This window comes from Ascaphus truei, chromosome 5 (assembly GCF_040206685.1).
Source record: "Ascaphus truei isolate aAscTru1 chromosome 5, aAscTru1.hap1, whole genome shotgun sequence".
NCBI lineage: Eukaryota > Metazoa > Chordata > Amphibia > Anura > Ascaphidae > Ascaphus > Ascaphus truei.
The window spans coordinates 42,138,778-42,157,998 of NC_134487.1; the positions used below are offsets into that span (position 1 = coordinate 42,138,778).

Below are 19,221 nucleotides of genomic sequence, written 5' to 3' on the forward strand. Positions count from 1 at the left end.
GAACACTCTTTCTAGTGCCCATGTACAGTACTATATATTTAGCTGGAGATCAGGCTGCAGTTGTGCCGTGGTTCACCCGCTCCAAGTGCCGGGCAGGGTGGAGATGTATCATGTTCCATCTATACCCAATTCTACACATATTTATAGGTTAAAAGGCCCATGTAAAACAATATCTTCATATGGTCGATCCAATAAAAGGTATCTCAGCCCCTCAATGCAATAGGCACAAAGCAGCAAAACCAAAAAGGTTCAAAGATAAAGTGCATGTCTCAGGTTAAACTATCAAAAGTATAGTTAAGGTGAATTTATTAAAAAAAATACCCCATACATTTGACATTAAAATTGTAAGATTACAACTAGTCCACATCATAACACATTTTGCTTCATAGCTCAAAACCCATATGTACCAAAGTTTAACCTTTGACTACAATAGTTTTCTATAGTCTGTTTCTCCTTCTTGTTGTTTAGACCAGGGGTGCTCAACTCAGTCCTCAAGACTCCCCAACAGGTCAGGTTTTAAGGATATTCCAGCTTCAGCCCAGGTGGCCACCTGTGCCCAAGCTGGGATAGCCTTACAACCTAACCTGTTGGGGCGTCTTGAGGACTGGAGTTGATCACCACTGGTTTAGACAATGGGATTCATTTATCCCTATCAATTATCCTTGTCTTCATCAACACTGCAGGAACTCTTCTCCTCAATGTAAGGAAATGGGAGAAAAGTGTTTCAAATGTCTATGTACAGTGGCTAAAATAAATAATCCATCTTTAAATCTTTAAATTTAAATATGGCACAAAATGTATCTATCCCCTCCCAGTAAGATCGCCATCATCATTCCTAATATTTTCATTATGTATTTTTGTGCTGATAATTAAAAATGATGAAACAGAATTTCCATTAATGGTGTTCCTGCTCCTTCTATGGCCAAACATAGTAGAGATATTTTTAAGATGGTGCATGTAGGTAAATGGTGCATGAAAAAAGCCTAGGTATAAAAAAAGTGTATGTATTTTAAATAATTAAAAACAATAAATTTGCCTTGATAAACAAATGCCACTTTAAAAAAATATATATATTTTGCTAAAGTGGGGGGCAATTAGTATCTGGTAGAAAATACATTTCACAGTATTTGGTAAAAAAAATAAATCTCATGCTGTACATTTTTCAATGTAAACCACTTTATAAGTGGTTGATTGAATCTTATTATGGGAACCGTTTCTCTTGCCTGAATTATGGAAAAAAATTCACGAAATTGTAAATAAATCAATATATAAAGATAAAAATGGACATTTTCTGGGTGTGCAATTGAATGACTGAATTTCTGCATACTTGTTTTGCCCTGCATAAGTGTGCACGCTTACGATTTTCCCCTGTCTTTCTTTGTTCTGTACCCAAAAAAGAAAAGCTCAATAAAAAAGTTAGAGGAGTTATTTATTAGACCACAAAAGTGCAGATCGGGGCATTATCATATGGAAACTTCCAATCAAGTCAATAAGAGTTTCCATGCGATAGTGCTCTAATTGCTACTATCGGAATTTAATTAATAACTTCCAAAATCAATGGTAACAACATTCAATTATTTTTGGAATAAATGTGTATAAAAAGTAAGCATTATACCAGGTTCTACCACAGTCATCTTGGAATGTAATCTTTGATGTAATTATCTGGTCCTTATAGGAGCAGCTGCACTCAGAAAGAGGAACACACTTCATGGTATTTTCATCCAAATAGGGAGTACTTTCAGGACATCTTGGATAACAACCTAAATAAAAGCAGATAGACAAGATAATGTATATTGGAAGAAGATGTTAGTTAAGTTACGCAGTGTGTACTAATTGAGTTAGAAAGCTTAAAAGGGAGGAAGTAGCACTCAGGCTGGGGCAATTTTACTTGTAGGCACATCCTTCTCCGATGTTAGGTCTTCTGGGTAGAAAGATAGGAAGAGTAAGTGTTAAAGTGGATGGGTGATTCAGGGACTACTTAATAATAATAAATAATAATAACAACAATAATAATAATTACTGTATTTATATATACATTTTCTTCCAAAGAGACTCAGAGCACTTCACATTTACAAAAAGGAAAAAATAAGAAAACATTAAGGTACAAAAGAGACTAAACACAAGGAAAGATACAATACAGGATGGGACCATACTGTAGTTATACTTCAGATATGGGCAGAAAGTTCTGGGTGAATTAAAACAACATGGCCCTGGTGCAACCTGTTCTTTTTATATATATATATACAGTGTTCGACAAACCTATACATTTGCTCGCCCCGGGCGAGTGGATTTAACATCGTGGCGAGCTCCTATTGGCCCAAGCAGCACACGTTTGGTACTAGGTGGCGAGTAGATTTTTTTGTGTGGCGAGTAGATTTTTTGGTGATTTGTCGACCACTGTATATATATATATATATATATATATATATATATATACATAAATACTGTATGTACATAACTAATAATACAAAATAAATGTAGAACCCGAGCACATGTTGTGGAGGCTGTTTTGTGAATAATTGCCCGTTTGTTTTGTGCGGGAAGTGTGACTATTGTCGCAGTTATCTGAAATACATTAAATAAGACTGGGCCCATGATGGAATTTTGGTATGCACTCTTAAATAGTGTTGGGATCTGTTCAGGCCTGGGGGGTGTTCTTCTAAGTGATGATCTAATTGATATCTGCTGGCTTGGTTATCTGCCACAGCAACTCTTTGTTATTCCGGTAGGTTTGTATTTATGCCACATTATGTTTTAAATGAACAGCTATGGCTGTTATTCTGTGTTTATTTGGATTGTGGAAGGAAGGTAATTGTGCTTATGTAGTCATCAATGTAATTCAGTCACAGATATCACAATGGCTCTTTTTGGAGAGATATGATAGGACTGATTTGGGACATTAATTTCTGTCTTTCTTCAGATGGATTTTCCAGTCCAGCTGTAGATAGATAACACTTCTGGAAGTAATACAGGCACCATTATCTTCTGTAGCTGCATGATTACTGGTCCAATACAATAAATCCATAATGACTCAGTATATCAGAATTGTAATTTTTTAAAGACAGTATTCAATATATGCTAACATAACTGTTGTCATTAATTCAGACTGTTACTTTAACACAATATTCCACTGAATGGAATTAAATAAAAAAAGTTGTTCTGTCGTATCTTGTCAACAAAAATCATTAATGGGGTTCCTTTTGCACCTAGGTGTAAGGGTCAGAGAGTCAACAGTATGACTCACTCCTTTCCCTCCCTTCTCTACTGCTACCCAGGAAGAGACACCTTACACCAAAGATTACAGGTTAAGATGGGGAAATGGGGGCAGTTCCAGGAGACTAAAGTCTGTTATGAGGTATATCACAGTCCCACTCATACTACTCGTCATAATCCACTCAAATACTAATAGGCTAATGGTGTACTCAGGTATGTCTGTGCCAACTTATGCTATTTGCAGAAACACATGTCAAGAACGTTTGCTAAACAGGGCCCATTTCTCACCAGATTTTACAGTGCATAATTAGTTGCTAAAGATTGCAGGATTATTGCTAAACATGTTGATGATCTTGCGAGCGGTGAACGTCCAACATTCACCAGTTTTATGAACTTGTGTAAACGTTTTGCACATTTCCAGGTAAAACATCACAAAATGTCTATATAAACTATCATTGTCACTATTAGCCAATACCTTTTGTGCATGCTTCCTTACCAGCATATAACAGTTTATCAATACAAAATATAAAATAGTATTAGGACACATGGATACTGTATATTATATACATGACAATAGGGGCTTAGTGCCCACGTGTATCAGCTGGAAGACTTTATTAAATGAAAATGAAGAGACATGTTCATCATTATTCTCTGAACATGAATTCATTAACTACGCTATTTTAGAGCTTGAGACAAACAAACATGAAGAGATGGAAGATACACAAGTACACAAGTACACATGCACACAAAATCAAGTAGATATTATGACCGTTTTTTAACAAAACTTGTCAAATTGTAAGTTGCATATTGAAGTGCATGAGATACAACTGATGTCAACAACATATCTTTGATAATAACAAATCCTTGTTTTATGGCATATGATTTTCTAGTTAGGTTGGAAATAGATCCTTACCTTCTAATAAAGATGATAATGTGTTGCCAAGTTCTTGATTGTTGCATGTTTTTGTCTGTACTGTTCCGCAGGGTTCATAGCGCCAAACGTTCTCCCCATACCCATTGTAGTAATCACAATACACAGCTGCAATAGAAGTGGTTGCAAATAAAATGTATCAAATAATCAATTTCACTCTATACACATTGTGATAAAAAAAACTCTGTCATGTAATTTGCATTATTACTCACTATTTAAACTGAAAGCTACATGTATTTAAATACAAATTAGTAGCACAGTTTTTACACTATACATCACTAAATCACAGGCCACGCCATGTAAAACGATGATATATTTTCTTTAAATTCCCCTTTTCCCAAAAATGAAGGTGATGGTTACCCACCTGCATGTCAATACATTAAAAATGGGAAATATTTGAAATGTAGATGTATACAGTTAAACAAACAAAACAGTAAGGCTGATACTCACGACAAAGTTCTGGAGTACGCCACTGAATGCACACTGCAGCAGCATTACAAGCTTCGGCATACATTGCAACAGTGGTACAAAACCCTTGATATTTCCCTTCCATATCACACACACAGGCTTCTCTGACACATGCATCATAATAAGGTGTTGGATCGACCTAAAAGAGAGTGGATTTGTGAAAACCAGAGCAACATTATGGAAAATTATGTTTAATTGTGTTGCATGTTAACACTCCAGAATGGTTTCAGGTATAAGGGCGTGTTATGTCAGTTTTGTTTAGCATTGTTTTATTGTGCAATGTTTAATTGGCCCCTCCAGTGCTAAAGAGTTTAATACAGAGCAGTTAGTAACCTACAATGTGTATGTGCTGCCTTAATGATGGCATGGATTAACAACAAAATGTTAGCATAAGTATTATTTTAATATATTTATGTTTGCTTGCTGCTCAGAAGAGTGCCAGCTCCTTTGGATATGTAGTGTATAGCATTTTGAAATATGCCATCTGCACATTTTGGGTTGCAATTTGAGAACACTCATAACTTGTATTACAGTTTATAATGTTTTGAAGCAGACAGATTTACTAAACTCAAAGTGAATTTTAAAGAACTTTAAAGAAGTAGTCCCTCCCTAAATGAATGAGCTTCAGCTCCAGGGACCCCCTGCTTTGCACTCATGGAAAAAAATGGGAGGGGGGGTGGTTGCATAGGAGGATGATGTGGAATTCACCTTTATAGTTTTACTCCCTTGATTCAAGTAACACTAGACTGTGCCTCATTGCAAGTGTCTTGAGAAGTTAAACGGTGGTCATTTAAAATGTAGGATGTTGCTGTTTCCAGAACTCATTCATAGTTATTTATGTCTGGGCAAGCAGATTCTGATTTATGTTCTCCCATCAGCTTTCTCTTACTTTCACCTCTGTGTGCCCCCTCAAGCAGGCCCCTTCTTACAAGCACCTCTGTGCGCCCCCTCCAGCACTTTTTATTTTTTTTAATACATCGATTCTAAGATGCATCCTGATTTCAGATGTGAAAATCGGAAAAATGTGCGTCTTAGAATCGAGAAAATATGATATATATATCACTTGCTTAAAATACTTAGTAGTGCCCTGTTCATTCTAAAATGTTATTGAAATAATTCCTGAATTAGAGCACCCAGATGATTGATATAAAGTAACCGTGAGTGCCCTCAATAGTCTGTCTATATACTGTGTGGGTGTGTAAATATATATATGTATATATATATTTATATATATATATACGGACATATGGGGCTACTATAAATATACTTTATATATAGTTGTCTGGACAGCAGAGGTTCAGGGAGGCTCTAACTTTTCCCTCCAACCTTCCTTAGCTCTACTTGCTATATCTCTAACTACTCTTGCCAATGCCTCCCATTCTCCTCCTCATATCGCCCTGGAGATGTCATCACCTCTCAGCTAATACCTATTCCCTGTATCCTTTCTTTGTCCATAACAACGCACTGACTGTACATGACCTCTTCAGCTTTCACCTCTTCACCTATTTTCCTTAGCTGAAACCTAGCACAATCTGACTCTATGGCTCCCATAATGGCCTTTTTAAGTCTCTCACCCCGATTGGTAGGGTAAGTCTCCCCCTATCATCCTATGCTTTCATACCCCTTTTTTCTTCTCATATTGTATGGATTTTCTACCTTCTTTCTGTGCAGGTACTTTAAATGTGTGGTTCCGCCTACTATGTTTAATTAAATAACATTTTACATTTTCCCTGTTTTTTAAAATTATTGGAACGTTCGATCGAAACAGTGGTGAAGCGAATCTTTCGCAGATTGACAGATCTTTACTAATTTCACTGTCAGTTACTGTTTATGACGTGCGAATTTCCTGTAAACACACTATTGGGTTTATGGTATGCTATGTGGACAGTATTAGGGAACATGATGTTACTATAATATTGTTTTCTACCAATATTTTCTTTAAAGTTGCAGATCAAGCAATATCCTACATGTGTCTGTTTAAAAAAAAAATCAGTTATGTACAGTGAGAAAATACTTGAAGCATTTTTTTTAAACAACTCTGAATTACAGTTTTAATGTACAGTATTATAATGTACCAAGCCTTTTTTGTTTCTATAGCAACCATTACAAACACAGATACTTAGTCAATACTCCTCTGCAGCCTTTTATTGAACCCCCAAGCTGAATCTTTGTCAATCGATCACAGGAGAACGGATCGATCAGCAGCTTCACTAATTACTTATCATTGTGTAGATTGTATTAATGCACATATTAAATGGGGAAAATAAAAAAAATTAAATAATTTTGTTTTAAATGGTAGCATGGACAGATGCTTTAAAATATATTATAAACATTTTCAAAAAGGATTACCTTTTGGTGACAGTTTTTAAATGTCTCGTCTTTCATCAATTGGCATTTTCTTAACGCCCATGATTTACAGTATTCATTGGCATCACACGGGAATATTTGGATTGTAGTATCCTGGCAAGATGGATCAACTTTCCAGCTACTTCCAAATATCAGGGGTTCAACAAGCGTGGATCCATCTCTTGCAGTGAAATCGTCCTTCAGGTCCCCATTGTTATTTCCACAAAGACCACAAACCTTTCCCTATATGATAAAGAGACAGAGCAAACATCCTTTTTTTAAATTGCTACATAAACAAATGCTAATAGGGAGATTCATTTCATACCATGAGACACAGATATGGAGGTGAAAGGAGAAGTTCTTCCTACTTTGTTTTTGTTGCTTGCCCTCTGTCCCTTTTTGTACATGTAGACAGGGGGCTCCATAGCTGAACCACATTCATTTCAGCTCAGGGGACCTGATGATTCCCAAATACTTACCTGGGAAGATGTCACTGGTACTGTGTCCTTTCAGAGGAAAGAAAATGGAGGTTTAAATCTTGTGCATGTTGGCCAATAGGAAGTTGGGACAATCTGTTGGGGCTTCCTATTTGACTATGTGATGTGAGGGATTTAAACCTCCATTAAGTACTGGCCGCACCTTCTCCGGTAAGTATCTTGGGCAGCATGGGGTCCTCGGAAATTGATGTGATTTAGCTCTGGAGACCCCCTGCATCCAATACATGTAAATAAATAAGAAAAAGGCAAGGACCAAGGGAAACCGCTGCTTTGACTGAAAATATAAACATTTAGAGTTGAGAATTGGAGTTGGTAAGACAAATTTATGTATGGATTTATGAAGAACAAAACACACAACGTTTCGACCGTCAAGGTCTTAATCAAGTGACATAGTGCCACTACAGTATGTCACTTGATAAAGACCTTGACGGTCAAAACGTTGTGTGTTTGGTTCAAATCCATTGTGCCCTGTCTTCCCTCTCTTACTGATGCAGGACTGAAAACAGGCTTTCGTTCAAACACAGGAGCACCGGTAATTGCATCACTTACATTTTCTTTTTTCTAAGGTGTGCAGCATTCACTTTACTTGTTCATGAAGAACAACACATGCATCAATGTTTTAGACTGCTATAAAATGTAAAAGATCTCCCTTAACCCTTTGAGTGCCAGAAGGGTCACTGTACTTGTGAACATGTGACTACTTCTCGGATGCGATACGGCAGGGGAGGAGACCTTCTCCTTCTGTCCCACTGGCAGATAGATCATGTTCTGTGCTCTACATGAGTTCGGAACGCGATCTCTCCTAAAGAAACGAGCAGGAACTTTATGACGTAGCTACTATGTAATGTGTCCCCTGGAGTGCCAGACCTAATGATATAGTAGCTACATCTCAAGGGCACCCAAAAGGTTAATGCAAGGGTGGTTGCCAACTCCAGTCCTCAAGGGTCACCAACAGGTCAGGTTTGTTTTAGGATACTCCTTCTTTAGCCTAGGTGGCTCATTTAGTGGTTCATTTAATGGCTCAATTGTTGACTGAGACACTGATTGTGTGACTTGTGCTGAAGCAAGGATATGCTTAAAACCTGACATGTTGGTGGCCCTTGATGACTGGAGTTGACCACTCCTGGGTAAAGCCTAAACAAATATTGGTCATAGAGCAGCATTCAAATTGGCCAAAAATGTTGAAAATGTAACTTGAAAACAATATAGAACATAAGAACTGAGAATCTTCATAGTACATTTACAGTATGACCTACCTATTTTACAGCACTTCCCGAAAAAGCAAGACATTTTCCATTTCTAATTAGTAATACATTAAAAAAACTGTGTATATTGCCCCTGTTCTGTGCATCAGGAAATAGAAAAGACTACTGTATATGATCTATTTTCAGTACATTGCTGTATTTTCTCATAATTTCTCAGAATTTCGATGGTTTCTCCACACATTTTAACTTGTAATGAATCAACTAGTGATCAGGAAATAGATTTCATGCACAGCAACTGTTACATTTGGTACAGTATTTCTCATAGTTAAAATAAATATATATTTTTAGAATCTGAAAAGCACAATTCTTTTAAGAGACTAAAAAGTGTAATTGATCCCAGGGCACAGTTATGTTCAATCACATAACTAATGTCCCTGTAAGGAAAATGGTACATGCTTGCAAATATTTAGTCAAAGTGTTTTGTTCAGTATGCTTCATTAACATCCTAGGCCCCAGAAACAACAGGTGGAATGTAAGGAGAATTAAGTTTGTCTTGTTTTTGTTTGCCTTGGCATGTAAGGGGTTAACTTTAGCCATCTAATGGGTTAATTTTAGTCTCTTAGTAAAAATGTCTAATGTTGCTCTAATAATGCTTACATAGTCTAAAACTTCCAGTATATAGTTTATTGTGAGTTTCAGACAGCTTACTTCCTCTTTTCAGTGACTGTTTCATGCTTGAGTTTAGTTCCTCTTTTACTTGGTTAAGTCTCATTACTGTCACTCAAATAGTTAACATCCCAGTGACAGTTTCAGTAGGGAAGCCCCCCCCCCCTTCCCACTTGTTCACCGAGATATAAGCTTTGTCTCGGTAGCAGTGGAGGCAGAACATCATCCATGAACAGACTAACAGTCAAGCCATGCTTTCAGTGTCCAGGAATACGTGATCGCAGAGAACACAGCACTCACTGAAGGTACCTGAGGAGAGGTGTAGGGGTTCCCCTGGTAAACTGTGCGTGTGATATCCTGACTGCTGTAACCCAAAGCTAAGTATTTCAATAAACAATATTTGACTAACAATTGGTGTGGGCATGTCCATGTGTGTACTCATAGGTGATATCGACAATCTGAACAAGCATTTCTATCACAATACTGAAATAGTCCAGCACTCCCTAAATTATATCTATTCTCTATTGTGAGTGCTGTTTATAATTTTGTGTTACAAAGAATTTCTATCAGTACATTTTGAATAAGTATTCCCTGTCAGCACATTTGACATAGTCAACAGGATAAACAACTCCTGTCAGCACAGTCTCTCAATACCTTTTTACATTAGAAAGAATATCTGAAGTTAAATAAAATATCTGCCATGCAAAATTATCTAACCACAATATGGTAAATTTAAAAGGGAATGAGTGCTTGTCTCATTGTACAAAGTTATCTTGGTCCTATAACAATGGGATTTTATCACCCTCAAAATATGGTCCATAAAACAAAAACACATTCTTTTAAATGGTTTACTTACATTCCACTGTGGGTCAAGTGCAACTGAAAGTCGTGTATTTTTGTCCCAAATTACAGAAACTCCATTTATTAAGCGGATAATCAGGTACAGACCAACAGTATGTATTGAATGGTAATTTATTTCTTCATTGCCATAGCAATTAGATGTTTCAGTATATTCTGTTTTTGCAAACCCATCTTGAAGGACAATATTTATCTCCTGTAGATGCAAGAAAATATTGTTGTTAAAATGTGGAGGGTTTTTTTTTTTACATTTTGCGGACGTCCATGAAATAGTTTTTAATAGAAAAACATACCTCGAAAGAAATTACAATTTTTCTAGCACAGGTCAGTCCATCTTCACAGCAAGGAACGCTTTGTGCTAAAATCTTAAACGTTCCATGATCTTTATTGCAATAATCCTGAAATGATAAATGTATTAGTAATATTACTATACTATACTATACCTACAAAGTAGAGCCTAATACTCTACGTCAGGGGTAGCCAACTCCAGTCAAGAGCTACCAACAGGTCAGGTTTTCAGAATATCCCTGCTTCAGCACAGGTAGCTAAATCACTGGCTCAGTCAAGGATTGAGCCACTGATTTAGTCTGATTTGCTGTAATCGGGCCTACAACCCACTGTTTTTGTCTTGCACTCTTATTTGGATTACCCTTTTAGGAGATGGGAGTCGTGCTATGGGTTAATCTTATCGTATTACGTGTGCCGAGTCAAGACATGACCATTCTGGTGAATAGCCGGTCTGTGGTAATTGTATATTGATTGTATCTTTTCGTTTTTATGGCATAATGGTATCCAAGTGGTTAATGATATTAGCCATTTTTTATTGTGAGATGTATTTGATTGGTCTATATGTTCTAAGTGGAAGTGGGTATATGATGCCTGATGATTAAGAGATGTAACCCAGCTCATGAACCTTTCCTAGAATTTACTTTATTTTATTTTACTGTACATGTGCCAAAGTGACCAATAAGGTAGTTTTGGGGTGAAATTCCCCATTGAAGGCACTTATAGAATCAGCTTATAAGGTTATTTCTTACTAAGAAGTGTTGAATTTTAAGATACCTTCCATGCTATAAGATACCGTACGGCCCATTTAATTAAGTAAACCATTTAAAATGGACTATATTTACTAATTGGTGATACTCTACTGTATAAAACACCTTCCATGCTGGAAGACACCTTACTGCCCAATTAACTCGAATGAGTTATAAGAGGCCCTAGTTACCAAGATATGCCTAAATATGTTTTAAGGAACAGCCTTGCTTAGTAAATATGGACCAAAGTTTGGGTCTTCAGCTTCATAACTTAAACACTTGTACACTGCAGCCAAGTTTTGTTACCCTCAATGCTAACCGACATTTCACTTAATAAAATGCCAAGTTAAAACCTTAGGGTCCTGACCAGTTAAATATACCCAATCTTATTCTTGGTCATGATAGGATTGTTTAATCCATCAACTTTATGTGATCGCACAAATATTAGATTGTTTGCTCTTCCAGAAGGGTTTGACTGCGTGGAACTACATACACTAGTAGCACTATAATATAATTATTAATACTATTCAAGGCTGAAACATGCCTGTTTGTCTTGGCATGTGATGGAGAGTAATATAGAAAAGGATTATTTTTCTTATTTGTATCTGTATAGTAAGTAAACTGCTCAGTTTCCTGTTGTGGCTGTGTATGTTAAACCTAAGTTACAGTATACTTGAGGTGTACTATATTTAAAAAGGAACAAGCCTTCCTGTGCATACTTACTTCAACAATTGTATACTGACAGAGGCCATCAAAACTGTACGACATCATATCAAAAGTGCGATAATGTCCATCACCATAGACGTGGCAGGAAGTTTGACACTTATTTTCTGTGCATTGCCATAAGCCTTGGTTGCAAGTGCTGTTCAGAATAAGATTTATTTCATGAAATACACACTGTCATTGTATATTCAAGTATTCATTTCCCGCATAATCACATTTTTTTTTTTTAGCTACAGTACTAAAGGGTTTCAAACCATGGCACCACCTTTTAAGTAACATTTAGGAATCTGGCTGAGTAGGAATCCCCATGGAAAACAATTATTTGATATGTCTTTCTGTTTATGTAATTTATATCATTCTGTTAAACCATTGTACTGACTGCGGAATATGTTGGAGCTTTTTAAATAAACGTTAATAATAATATTAATTTTTTCTATTCCCAAAAATATATAAGGGAAACAGGAAGCTCGGTATTTGAGAGTTAACCATTTGCTTTTTCCATGTATAGAAACTATAGTACTAAGCATGAGTGTCATTTCAAGTGATTATAGCTGATATTATTAATACACTATAATATAGTACATGATTACATAGATATAGAGATATTCTCAAAACCTAGCACTTTTTCCCGTTCAACCAACACACTTTGTATTTTATTTAAATTAAATCACCTAAGGTTAACAATGCATACACATTATACATCTCAACCCCCTTATAACGCCGTGCTTGGGGTCCAAAGAATCACATCGCGCTATAAGCGGATCGCGTTAGAAAAAATGTACAATTGTATGCATTGTACAATAAAGTATTTAAGATGCCAATAATCGTGTTGTAAAGTATTCATAAATACAAAAATTGGGAGCCACGTTTGCATCGCGTTACAAGCGGATTCGCGTTGTAACGGATCGAGTTATAATGGGGTTGAGCTGTATTATGCTGATGATCTAAAATCATAGCAAGTGCAATTACCATTCATTGCAGATAACGTTGACAGTCTGTCCATCTTGGTATTCTACACCTCCATAAATACATGGGCATTCAGTGGGCTTTACACACTTTCCTTTAGTGTTTCTAACCATAGTTACAGGACAGTAACATCCACGTTCACAATTTCCTCCATGCTGTTTAAAAAAAGAAGAAGAAAAAAGATAAAGATGATAACGTTTGCCTTTGTTAAACCATTTACAAAAAACTTGTCTCACTTAAATTCACAATCTTGTGGTTTTAACCCTGTTACTGCCAGAGGGGCCTGCAATGCTACCCTAAAACAGCTTTTGAAAACCGTCAATAGGAAAATAGTTAACAGACATGGAAATTGCCAAACTGTGGATCCCATACACCATACTGTAGACCACAATTTGCTATGCGGTTGTATCCCATAAGACTCTTTCTTGGGCTAGAAGACACCTTATGGTCCATATAAGTGAATGGGCCATACAGTGTCTTCTGATGTCCCAAGGAGTCTTGTGGAATTCCGCCGTTTAGTAAGTATGGGTCATTAGATCTAGAATGCCAACATCTCACTAGAGTTATTACTATTATTATTATTACGTCCAGTCTCAAATATGCAAAGTAACAGAAGCATGAAAAACTATAAGTCTATCATTGGGAGGAGGAAGAAGGAGATGGGCTCCTCTGACACCACTCTTTTTTTTTCAGATGTGACCACTTTCATGATTGACTTCTGGATTCTGAATATCTAGGAGCATGGAATTGCATATCATGGGAAATGAAACACTTGCGAGATACTTTCCCCACAAAATAGCACACTTTCTCCGCATACCATTCTTTTTCCATACTACTAACAAATAGTATAGGACTTACATATAGGCTTGGTAGGTTCTTAGTATTGCATTGTTCTTCAGTTCTTCTCTGGTTATGCGGATAAATGCAGTCTACAAATTCTGCACCTCCCGTGCACATATCTTCACAAAAATAAAATGTAAAAATGCGTTATTAAAAGCAGTAATATCCTGCAACTAAATATTGAGTGTTTATTCCTCTAACAATAAGCTTATTTTTTAGAGGAATACAAACTCAATGAACCATTCCTACCATTAATCACAATGTAAAACTATCTGTAAATAATATTCTGTAGTAATAGTTGTAATTAAGTCAAACACTGTAGACAGTTTCCTACTTTTTATTGCTCTTTTTATGAGCTGCTTCATTTGAATCAGTATTTACTGTATTTCAAAATATCATCCACTTTTCAAAAATAATTCTGTAATCTTTGCATACATATTAAGAAGATGTTTCAGATATTTATCTTATATCTCAATCATTGATGTGCTGAAATTAAGCCTCAGATCTTTTGTCCTGTTGTTGTTTTGACCAATACTGTATGTGGGTGTAACCCAGGGGTGGCCAACTGCAGTCCTCAAAGGCTAGGTTTTACGGATATCCCAGCTACAGCACAGGTGGCTCAAACAGTGGCTCAGTCAATGAGTTGTCCAACTCATTAGTGTAACCCTACTAACATTCTTGCAGCCTGGGAAAAGGACCACAGATATGACTAAAATGCACCAGTTGGGCTACATCTGTATCCATACAATCATCTTACTTCTTATAAAATGCATACAGCTAAGATTTTAAAAAGCAATTTATATATATTATCCAATACATGAAACATTAAATATTAAGAAAAATAAAATACAATCTCTCTCTCTATATATGTATATATATATATATATATATATATATATATATATATATATATATAGAGAGAGAGAGAGAGAGAGAGAGAGAGAGAGAGAGAGAGAGAGAGAGAGAGAGAGAGAGAGAGAGAGAGAGAGAGAGAGAGAGAGAGAGAGAGAGAGAGAGAGAGAGAGAGAATCTTTCTTAATGTTTAATGTATTGGATAATATGTATAAATTGCTTTTTAAAATCTTAGCTGTATCCATTTTATAAGAAGTAAGATATGATTGTATGGCTGCCTTTTGTAAATTTATAAGGATACAATGTAATTTGGATGTATTTAAAATATTTATTCTCTAATTGAGCAATTATTAAAAGTTAGCCATATAGAGTATATAAATGTTAGCCAGACACATGCACTTTAGAATCCTGATGAAGCCCAAGAGGTGAAAGTCTAGGAATAAATCGCGAGCAGAGAGAGAAGTGTCCGGAGGTCCGGGCTCCAAGCTGTAAAACCATCTGATCCGGTGTGTGCAGGCAGTATGGGTGGTGTTGCCTGGGAACTGCAATTAGATATTTGTTTTGGCAAACCTCACGAACACTTTAGTGTTCCCAACCCCTCTGTTGGGAATCACAGCTCTCGTGCTTGTTGCCTTGCCAGCATCATTGAGTAGTAGGAATCTGTTTTCCAAAGTATGCTTTGATCCTTTTTATAATTGACTTGATCATTTTGTTTAGAAGAGTATAAGACTGAAAGACTCAATCTTTACCTGGGGTTTGCGTTCCATGTGGTTGACATACTATCTTTCCCTCTGTGCAATGGCTAAAATACAAAAAAAAAATAGCATTTGTAAATTTGCTAATATAGAAACAAAAAGCCTTTCATCTTGTTTATTAACAAAGGCACCAGATTGTTCCAAATGTATTGTATGTGCTCAGTGTTTAAAGAAGCATTTCCCTTTGCCATATTAGGAAATGCAGCTTTAACCATTATATTAATAATTTAACTATTACAATGTTGTTACTTGATTTCCTCCTATTCACTTTGTTTTTTAAAATAAGTACTGAACTGTAGTTCTTTTTCTTTCTTCAAAAAACGTATGTTGTAATTATTTATCTTTTATATCGTCATAATAATGTCGAGATAATCTCTATTTTATTTTTTCATTTATGTATTATTTGTTCAATCACAAGTCAATAGCCTATACAACAAAATACATATTACATATATATTTCTAATTTTGGTTTTATTCTGAAACATACAAAGAACTCTTTTTTTTAAAACATTCAATTGGCTGCTATTCCTGCACTGTACCTGACAGCACACTGGACTATACTAAATAACTAGATAAAATGACTCTCTCCTTTTCACCCTCTGGACTTGCCCAAGGAAGCAAACTAATGCCACCCGTTGAGTGCTTCCCACATTATGCTATTTGACTACTGTTTATACAGTATGCCATTGGACTGTAAAATAACAAAATGGTTATGGCTTCACTTCATCTCTGCACTCTCACTTCCCTGTTCTGTTAACTTTTTATATGTTCTCTAAAAGTCTCCATAACACTCCATAATAGCTTTCAGACACCTTGTCCCAAAAGTCCCAGTTTCAAATATCATCTTTCCTACAGTACTGCAATGTTACTCTCTGTGCAGCTATGAATTCCAAATTTTCTTCAAATGCCAAGCCCACCAACCTAAAATATCCTGTAAATCACGTCCCTATTACCTCTATCTTTCTTTATTTCTATTACTGCTTTGTGGTGACATATCACCAAACACTGGTCCCCCACACATATACCTACCCTACCTTACCCTCCTCACACCGCCAACCACTCCAACCTTATTCAGATCCCCTGCCTTCCTTCCATTTTCCTGCTTACTATGTAATGACCACTCTGTCTGCAATAAACTTACTGCAGTTCATGTCTTTTCTCTCTCTCATTTTTTCAAACTACTAGACATCACGGAGACATGACTCACCCTCCTCTGGTACTCTTTCACCTGCTGCATTCTCTCATGGTGGTCTCTCCTTTAGTCATACCCCCCGACTAGCCAAGAGAAATGGCGGAGGAGAAGGCATTCTTCTTCTGCTCAATGCACTTTTGAAGCTAGACACTGTTGTCATTCCCTCTAATTTTCATAATTTGAAGCAAGCAATCTATATTTTCTTCTATGTCGCTCTCATGTTTCTGTCATTTACTGTCCCCTATGACCTACGTCTCAGTTCCTAGATAATGTTGCTGCCTGGCTTCCACAAACCTCTCTTCTGGTATCCTCATTCTTATTCTAATGGACTTTAATATGACTGACAATCCTAATGCTCTAGCAACCATTCATCTCCCCTCCCTAACCTCTCTTTCAGTGGACCAGCTCTCCAGTGCATTGTGATGGTGACTAACTTGACCTTGGGTTTTGTAATTTCTACTCCATCTCTAATTTCTCTAACTCACCGTAACCTCTGTGATCACAATCTCATCATCTCCCACACCCTATTTCCTGCTCCTCCCACACACAACCTCTTCTCCCACCTACTGGAACTAACATAAGATAGACGTTTCTCACATTTGTAGCTCTTTGCAAACCCTTCTCTCTCCTCTAGCCACCCTCTCTTACCCTGATTTAATCACCTCCCTATACAGAAGTTCTCTCTCATCTAGCTTTAACCAGATTGCTCCTGCCATAACTTGCTGCTACCATCCCATCAATCCTCAACCATGGAACATCAGTAAAACATGATACCTCCAGAGATGATCCTGCAATGCTGAACACCAATGGAGGAAATCATGCTCTACAGCAAATTTCATACACTACAAATTCATTTTTTTGCCTATCCCTTTCTAAACAACACTACTTTCTACCCCCTCATGCCTACCATATCCTCCACTCCACAATGCCTTTTTTGTACTTTCAACTCTCTCCTTTGCCCACCAACACCAGTTGTCATGACTTACCTTCCCTCTGCTCAGGATCTCACCAACCACTTTAATGATACACTTTGTTCAGCTCTATCTGCACAAAACAGTACCCTCAATGCTTACACAGCAATCCCCAGCTCATTCCAACCAGTTACTGAAGAGGAAGTCTTCTGTTTTCTCTCCTCATCCCCCTGTAACACCTGCACTCTCAATCGTATTTTGTTTCCTTCAACAGTGTGAGTGCAGTTTTAACATTTTGGAACAATACTAATGACCTGTATATGTTATATACCTGGGTGTTACTGTGCAGCATGGATAAAAAATGAAAGCATTATTTTCTTACCATAAATTGCCATTAATTGTAATTGGCTCATGTGCTTTTAGTATATCATAACCCATGTGACAGTCACAGTCTTCTTCGTTAACACAAATGTCTTCAGTATTTAAATACTGTCCTTCTGGACATCCACATGCTTCAACTTGAAGATCTTGCCCATCACACTCTTTTTCAACCTGTGAGACTAAAAGGCAGGTACGATAGCAGGACACGTAGTTGTATTGGAGGACCTGGTTGTTTTTACACGGTTGCGCTGTTAAAACACAAAATTAAATCATAAAATGTCAATTTATGGTAGATCCTAAATATATAGTAAGCCCTGTGGACATTAAGAAAAGGGGCACATGATTGCAGAGATGAGAGTCATGTAGCTGGGAAAGGGGTAGTGACTGTTAGGATTCAAATAAATTGGGCTTGTAACTATTGAGTAGTTTGACTGTTGGGATGTGTTATATTATTGTAACTTGGTAAAATGTCACTTTGATAAGAATGTTCTTTTGTAAAATAATGGTACTATATAAAAAGTTGCGGCATTGTAATAAGAGCATTTAATACACAGAAAACTCACGGCATGTTTTGCCTCTCCAGTCAGACAAGAATATTCCATTTTCAGCGCAGGCCATGGCATAATTCCCTAACGCTGTGCACATGCAGCTGGTGACATCCTCACATGTACAGGTTAATGAAGTACATTTCTGAAATGGCAAAACATAAAGTACCACAAGTGAAATACTTGTCAAACTATGAGGCCTTCGTACTAAGAGTAGCAAAATTAGTTGTTGGGGTAAAATGTATGCACGGAAATCACAAATTACATTGTGTTTGTGTGCGCGCCTATGTGCAGACTTTAATTTTCACTCAGCTGCAAACAGAATGTGCTAAAAAAAGTTAAACTTGCATCAAAATCATCTGCAAAGTTGAACCTTGCATAAAACCTAAAAAGTCTGTTTATACTGTTAGCCCACAATTAGGTTGCTCCTGTATGTATCAACCAAACATATTTTTGACGCAGCACAGATGTTTCACATTATATAGGTTAATTAAATGTATTATTTTAACAGTATGGTGATTATACCTAATATCAAACACTAAGAATTGATATTTAATAATACCAGTTATATATTTTTTTAAAAATACACACAACTCCGTTTTCATTTAAATTGTACCAATTAGGTGTTCAACTTAATGCAATGTGTCAAACTTAATTTCAAACAATGAACAATGCGTGATTTATGGGAAGTCACATAAGGATGCAATCTTTGTGAAGGTTTGTACTAACCTTTTGTGAAGATTTTTCGTACTAACTTTCGAAGCACCAAAAAAAAATCTAAAATGGTTTTAGCACATAGGCCCCCAAATGTCTTGTTTCAGCAATACATGTGGAGTCG

The 19,221-nt window shown here is 36.6% G+C and overlaps 1 protein-coding gene across 1 annotated transcript in view; it reads right to left on the minus strand.

Moving 5' to 3' along the window:
- The window catches only part of MUC19 (mucin 19, oligomeric), a 203,173-nt gene that overhangs the window by 133,656 nt on the left and 50,296 nt on the right, over positions 1–19,221 (minus strand). The window contains exons 29-40 of the mRNA XM_075599071.1: positions 18,402–18,528; positions 17,840–18,086; positions 15,349–15,401; positions 13,766–13,866; positions 12,911–13,062; positions 11,942–12,080; positions 10,478–10,582; positions 10,183–10,380; positions 6,962–7,201; positions 4,595–4,751; positions 4,127–4,252; positions 1,616–1,760 (exon numbers count right to left, since the gene is read on the minus strand). Coding sequence (XP_075455186.1) covers positions 1,616–1,760; positions 4,127–4,252; positions 4,595–4,751; positions 6,962–7,201; positions 10,183–10,380; positions 10,478–10,582; positions 11,942–12,080; positions 12,911–13,062; positions 13,766–13,866; positions 15,349–15,401; positions 17,840–18,086; positions 18,402–18,528 — 1,790 coding nt within the window. The remainder of the gene's footprint in view (positions 1–1,615; positions 1,761–4,126; positions 4,253–4,594; positions 4,752–6,961; positions 7,202–10,182; positions 10,381–10,477; positions 10,583–11,941; positions 12,081–12,910; positions 13,063–13,765; positions 13,867–15,348; positions 15,402–17,839; positions 18,087–18,401; positions 18,529–19,221) is intronic.